The sequence below is a fragment of the Aphis gossypii genome, unplaced genomic scaffold, assembly GCF_020184175.1.
Source record: "Aphis gossypii isolate Hap1 unplaced genomic scaffold, ASM2018417v2 Contig00815, whole genome shotgun sequence".
Lineage (NCBI taxonomy): Eukaryota > Metazoa > Arthropoda > Insecta > Hemiptera > Aphididae > Aphis > Aphis gossypii.
The window spans coordinates 1-7,538 of NW_026083297.1; the positions used below are offsets into that span (position 1 = coordinate 1).

A 7,538-nucleotide genomic window follows, 5' to 3' on the forward strand; every position below is an offset into this window, starting at 1 on the left:
GAATTTTTTTTGAAGTGTCGGTAAAAAAATTTAGGATGACCAAAAAAACTTGAAAATTTAATACAAGGTTCCTTATGAGTTGTTCTTATTGTAGATAAAAAAAATTAAAAATCGTTAGTCACAATTTTTTTTTATAAGCGTTTATAGTTCAAATTTTTACGAAATCTGTCGAAAACGCGAAAATTTGGAAGTAATTTTGAAGTTGAAAAATCAATGTTTCGTGTTTATAACTAAGGATTAAAAATACAACACTACATTTTCCATAGGTGTTTCTTCGAGTATCTATAGAGAAAACCTTGGCCCAATCAAAACACTTGAAAATTGTATGCAAAGTTCCTGATATGTTATTCTTATAGTGATTAAAAAATTATAAGAATACATAGGCACAATTTTTTTTTATTAGCATTTGAAGTTCAAATTTTGACAAAAATTCGTCAAAATCATGAATATTTGCAAATTATTTTGTAGTTCAAAATTCATAAAATTGTTTGTATTTATATCTAACTTTAAATATTCTAGACTGACAAATCATCTCCGTTCAGAATCGTTTTTCGTATACAATGATACCTATCATTGCATTCAAATTTAACCTACCGTAGTCCAAGTTCCACCCCACCCCCTAATGTACAGCAGAGCGGTACCCACTTGCCTACTTTTTTACTGTGAAATTTTAACATAACGTACCCTAACTTTTGAGCTTTAATTATCATATTTTTGAAATAACTTTAGGTCACCGTACGAGGCAATGTTTGGAACAGATATGAGAGTTGGTTTGACTACACGTTTTCCTAGCGATTCCGTTGATAATATCAATACTGAAGATGATCTAGAAATATTTTTAAACAATATCAATGAAGAAGACGAAAACGAAGGCGTGGATGAAAAAAATAATGTTCAAGTGGTGAATGAAAATTGTTGTTCGAAAGCATCGAAGGATGAAGGATTATGTGACTTAATATGCTCAAGACAGGTAAGATATTGTTATTTTAAATTACCTATACTGTTCCCAATAACTAATAATTCATTTTTTACAGAAATCGATCGAAAATAATAGAAAAAATCTGAAATTTGTTTACTGAACCAAGCTGAAAAAAATGAAATTTAGGTCTATCCATAAGTTCCTCCCAGCCAACATTGGAGACAGTGTGAGAGTCTCTTTACCGGATGTCGACAGAGGACGAGCAGACCCGATAAATATTATATTTGCAGTTGTGTCTATTGAGGATGGGCAATATTATAAACTTGGCAATAAATATGGTACTTTGCCACAATTATACACCAGAAATCAGTTTAGTGTTTGTCCGTTGGCTTTAATACCGCTTGATGAGGTGGTACATGTAGAAAAATCATTGAGGGAAATTGCGAGTCAAATGTCAGATGGTGGTGGTCAAGGATATAAAAGGTGTTCATGTAAGGGGAAATGTGACACCAATCGATGTAAATGTAAAGCATCTAGCATTTTCTGCAATTAAAATTGTCACCGAAGCATGCCGTGCAATAATAAAGGATAACACATTATGTATCATTAGTAGGTTACGTTATTAAAAATTAAAATTAAACTCATATAATTAATATTATGTATTTTATGCTTGTTGTCTTAAATATAATTAATATTGTTAATAATTTAAATTATTGCATCTCATGTATGATACATTTTTATGGTTTTTAAGACATTATCCAAAAGTTCTTGGCTAATGTAATATTACCCGTTAATGTTAACATTAGCCAACATTCATGGGCGGCTGATGACAGTTGGTTAATGTCTCATTAGCCGGATAATGTTGACATTATCCAAATGTTAACATTACCCGTAACATGTATACCCATTACTTCCACACACTTTAAACAATTTAACACCACATTTATGAGTTTTGTTCGGAATATATTGTCGAAATTTGAGTCTACCACGATAAGGTATCATTGATTCGTCAACAGCTATTATTTTCCCAGGTTGATGCACATTTTTAAATATATCATTTGCCATATTTAATAATTTTCTAATTTTCGTATTTTCACGAGTCCCATCCATAACAAAAGACCCAAAAAATGTTCGATGTCATCCTTGGTTATTGGCTCCCAAGACGAAAATCTACTACCTCTTGATATTCTTTGTGAACATAACATTTGTTGAGCATTCCTATTTGTTTCAATAACCATGAGTTGAATTATTTCGTCGGTAAGAAATAATTTGAAAAAGTCTATAAGCCCACTACCTTCGTCTAATATAACTAAGGGTCCAGAGTTTCCAATAAAGTTGAAATGTTTTTGATTATTACCTGAAACTGTATTCCAGGCGGGATGAAGTAGTTGAACATTATTATGTACAGAAATTGATTGATCCTTATCCTCGTCTTCAGTAGAATCTTGAATATCACTATTACTTTCACTTCCAATTAGAAATAACGGATCAGTATCACTATCGTCAATACTCTCACTAAGAGAGTCATATGATTCATTTAATGAATCTATTATCATATTTTCATCCATTTTATAAAAAAATTATTTAATTTGGAAAATAAAAGTATAAAACACAAAAGTAAAAATAAATGAAATATTACAATACTTCCAAAAACGGTCACAACGAAAACGAAAACTAAAGACGATTGACATTAAATAAACGATTTATCGTCACAGAAACAATTACTGTGTAAATCATGATAAGCAAAAAAAAACCAGCTAAATTTGAATTTAGAACAAGACCGCCGGCGTCCAAAAGTAACCCATATATAAAGTAATATCATTTGTAGGCCACATGCTAGCCGGCGACCCAAGACATTTCTTCTCTTTATATTATTATACAAGGTTTACTGATTAAAACTGTATAAATTTTATCAAAATCGAACAATTCAAACTATTTTTATAAACGTACACATTTACGATAAATTATGGAAAAATAGAATGGCCCACCACGCTCTGGAATGATTTGGATCGCCGGCGGCCATGTAGCAACCAACGTGTTAAAATATAAATGTGTTAACTGTCGGAATTTAATTAAAAATATCAGAAAAGGAAAATATGACATAAAAATGTAAAAAAAAAATGAGCTTAAAAATTAAAAATTTTATAAATCGATTTGTTGTAACATAATTCAAATTATGTACTTACAAAGCTAATATTATAATATCAAAAGTTTAATTATTATGTATACCCACACGGCCACACAACACCTATAGTAAAATTTTCTAAATATAAAATAATATTATTTATTATTATTTTATCTATAGACTTTTCCAAATGATATTGCAAGTTTTTGAACGACATTAAAAAAACGAAGTTCTTATGCATTATTGGATAAGAATGATATAGATATATACTGATATAGACTTCAAGTTTCCAACTAGTGGCAAACGAAACTTGAAATTTCAGCATTCGTGGTTACGCTCATTTGAGTGGTTGGTGTATTCTGCTGTAGAAGACGGAGCTTACTGTCGTTATTGTGTCTCGTTTGGATCAAATTACGTTGGAAAAGGAGGTCATCAAAACATTAATGTATTGGTTCAGACTGCGTTTCGAGATTGAAAGAAAGCACTCGAAAAATTTAGTGAACACCAAATAAAAAAATATCACCTTGACGCAATAGAAGATGGACAAAATTTTAAATTGATTTATGAAAACCGAAAAAATGACGTTATCAGCGAAATTGACAAAGGGCAAAAAATGCAACTACTTGAAAACAAACAAAAGTTAATTCCAATCATCCGAGCCGTTTTACTGTGTGGAAGGCAAGGATTACCATTAAGAGGTCATCGAGATCAGGGCTGTTTATCATTAAAAATGCCGGAAGAAAACGACGGAAATTTTAGCTGGGAAACAAATAACAATAAATATCGTACAACGTGTAAACAGATCTGGATGCTTTTCTGCTATTGCTGACGAAAGTACGGATGTGAGTGGCATTGAACAATTTTCAATATGCGTTAGACTTATTGATAAGATTGACGATGAATGTATAATTCGAGAAGACTTTTTGTGCTTTATTCCTGTTGAGGACGTTACTGGAAAAGGTCTTGCAAATACATTGCTGGCCAAGATGAAGGACATCGGCATAGATTTGGTTAATATGAGAGGTTAGGTATGTGATAATATTTATGATAAATTTATAATTTATATATATATATTAATTTGTTATATTTTACATTTATAAAAAAATGTAGGCTATGATGGGGCGCGTGCAATGAGTGGAAAGTTCAACGGTTGTGCTACCAAAGTTCGAGAATTATATCCGGAAGCTATTTACATCCACTGCGCTAATCATAATTTAAATTTAGCTATTACCCACGTGTGCAAAATATCATCCATCCGAAATTGCATAGGAACAATTAAAGAAGTTGTAAATTTATTTCGCGTATCTAATAAAGCAGGTCTAGTTTTAAAAGATAAAATTAAAGCATCTTGCCAAATGCGAAACAAACGCGTCTTCTTAAATTCTGCGAAACGCGGCGGGTTGAGCATTTGGACATACTCAGTTTGTTCGACGATGTATACAAACATATATGCTCATCGTTAGAGTACCTGGATGAAAATAATATGAAAACTGACGGAATCAAACCTCATGCCCTACTTGCATCGATACAAACACCACAATTTATTATAGCATTAATAGTAGTAAAACCGATTTTCATCATGATGAAAAATCTTAGTATATTTTTACAAAAAGAAGATTGTGATCTCAGCTTATGCATTGATTACGCAAACAACGTATATGATGAAATAAATGAGATGCGTCGCGATTCGGAATTGAAATTTAAAGACTTGTTTGTAGCAGCAAAAGAAATGGCGAAAATAGTTAGTATTAATTTAGTATCTCCACGGAATATTGGAGTACAGAAGAATCGAGACAACTGCGAAGGAATTCCAGAGGCTTATTTCCATCGGTCCATATTTCTCCCTTTTTTTGATCACTTATCAATGCAGCTAAAAACAAGATTTATTGATCACCGGGAACTACTTTCAAAAACTCAAAATATTCTGCCGATTAAGTGTTCAGAGCTCAATACAAAAGAAATCAGTGAAACGGTAAATACTTTTGCAAAAGAATGGCCAAATGACATAAAGGGATCTACTGATGATTTTATATCTGAGATGACCATGTGGCGCAGGTAACAAATTATTTAAAATCTATAAAAATATTTTTTGCTATCTAAAATATTAGATAATATAATTTTATTTTTATGCATTACCTTTCAGGCATTGTTTAAATATGTCAAAAGATAAACGGCCAAAAACATTTATAGACGTCCTCAATACTTGTGATTCGACATTGTATCAATCAATACACCGATTTTTACAGATCGGTGCAACTCTCCCAGTATCTGTGGCAACAAGTGAACGGTCTTTTTCTTGTCTTCGAAGACTGAAAATATATCTGCGCAATAAGACTAGTGAAGAGCGATTAAATGGACTAATGCTATTCAATTTATATAGAGACGTGGAGGTGACTTATGATGAGATCATTAATATAATGGCTAAAGTACCGAGACGTCTAGACCTTATTTTATAATGTAAATTGTAATAATGAATTAATATGAGTATTGAGTATGCTATTAAAAGTAGGTAGGTATCTAAAAGCAAACTCCTGGAGAGGATGTTACTAGACAGGCTAGCTCTGTACGTCGAGGGGACCGGCGCCCTCAGTGATTTCCAATTCGACTTCAGGCGCTCCAGGTCTACAGCGGACGCCATTCAGGAGGTGCTGAGGATAGCGCGCGCAGCGGGAGCAGGTGCTGTGCTGAACAGGCACTTGTGCGCTGTGGTGACGTTAGACGTCAAAAACGCGTTTAACACCGCTCCTTGGACGTTGATCGACGCGGCTCTACACAGGTCATCCTGCGTTCGTATATGTCGGAGTGAGAAATCCTGATCGGTGCCGGGTCAACCCGGCCGGTGACCTGCGGTGTTCCATAAGGCTCCGTTCTGGGACCAACGTTGTGGAACCTCTTCTACGACGGTGTCCTGCGGCTCCCGGTGCGTGACGGAGTTAGGCTCGTTGCTTTTGTGGACGACTTGGCCGTCGTAGCAGTGGCACACAACGCGGAGCTGATGGAGCAGGTGGTCAACCCCACACTGGAGGACATCGCTGGATGGATGACGACCAACGGCCTTCGCCTTGCCCCGGAAAAGTCGGAGTGTGTTGTCCTAACGAACAAGCGCTCTTATCGTGCTCCTGTCCTGTCCGTCCAAGGCTGTCAGATCCCGGTTAGGAAGGCGATCAGGTACCTAGGGGTTCAATTGGACACGAGGCTGTCGTTCGTGGAACACGCCACTGTCGTGGCGGCGGCGGCAAGGAAAGCGGCGGTGGCTCTCGGGAGGCTTATGCCCAACATCGGCGGTCCATCGCAGTCGAAGTGGCAGCTACTGATGAGCGTGGTACACAGTCGGCTCCTGTATGGCGCTGACGTTTGGGCGGAACGCGTGCTGGAGGTGCAAAAATCCAAAACCCTCCTTCTATAATCACAGAGGTGTGCGGCGCTGAGAGTGGCGAGGTGCTATCGCACGGTCTCGGACATGGCGTCGCTCGTCCTGGCCAGGATGCCTCCAGTGTTCTTGTTGGCGGTGAGCAGGAGTAGAATCGCAACGGCGAGGAAGTCTGGAGAGGTCCTCAGCCAGGGCGAGGTCATGGCCGACATCGTCCGTCGTTGGCAAGGCGTCTGGGAATCGACCCCCAAGGCAGCGTGGACTAGGCGGCTGATACCAGACGTACCCAGGTGGTGGCGGCACGGCCTTAGACAGGTGAGCTACCACATGGCCCAGGCACTGGCGGGACACGGCTGCTTCCAACAATACCTGTGGTCCAGGGGTAGAGCACGCAGCCCGGCCTGTGTCCACTGCTCGGCGGCGGTGGATGACGCAGAACACACCTTATTCCATTGCCCTTTTTGGGAGGGGGAGAGGAGTGTTCTGTCAAGTACCTTGGGCCGACCCGCCCGTCCGGAGGACGTCATTGACCTGCTGTGCGGCCCGATGGCAGCTCCGCTGGACTTTCGGCAGAGGGGAAAGATCATGGACACCGCCGAACGCAACAAAGCGGCGTTCATCAATATGGTCGAGAGCATCCTGAGCCGTAAGGAGGATTTAGAAAGGACGAGGCAGAAAGCGGAAGTGGCAGCACCAGCGGTCGGATGACGAACACCAAGAATACTCTTAGTTAAGCTATCGTTTTTTGTGGGCTGAATGGCCAATACAGGGTGGTTAGAGGCCCCTGCTATTGATGTACCCCCCCCCCCCCCACAGATCGTTGTAACCCTAATTGAATAATTTTTTTTTTCAATAAACGATGCGGACAGACGAGGCAGCAATGGGGAAACCTACTTCCCTCCCTGTCCGCGATTCAAAAAAAAAAAAAAAAAAAAAGGTATCTAAAAGCTAAAATAAATTCAATATGATTAGTATATTATTTTTATGAACATTTATTTCAACCCCCCCCCCACCCCGAAATTTTTTTGTGCTTTCGCACCTGCTAAATATATTACTATTATTATTGTTTGTATTATTTTACTATGTTTTTAGATTAGATAGAACGAAGTGATGGATAATTTATT

At 37.6% G+C, this 7,538-nt stretch overlaps 1 protein-coding gene and 1 pseudogene across 1 annotated transcript; both read left to right on the top strand.

The window, feature by feature from the left end:
• Positions 1-745: 745 nt before the first annotated feature.
• LOC126555362 (uncharacterized) lies at positions 746-1,511 on the top strand (annotated as a pseudogene).
• Positions 1,512-4,719: 3,208 nt separating this feature from the next.
• LOC126555363 (uncharacterized) lies at positions 4,720-5,500 on the top strand. The gene is made up of 2 exons (XM_050210290.1): positions 4,720-5,099; positions 5,188-5,500. The coding sequence occupies exons 1-2, from the start codon at positions 4,720-4,722 to the stop codon at positions 5,498-5,500; spliced, it is 693 nt and encodes a 230-aa protein (XP_050066247.1).
• Positions 5,501-7,538: the final 2,038 nt, after the last annotated feature.

Coding starts and splice junctions, on each gene's coding strand:
- LOC126555363 (XM_050210290.1), top strand. CDS start 4,720: ATGCGTCGCGATTCGGAATTGAAATTTAAAGACTTGTTTGTAGCAGCA. Junction 5,100..5,187: donor GAGATGACCATGTGGCGCAG/GTAACAAATTAT, acceptor ATTACCTTTCAG/GCATTGTTTAAATATGTCAA.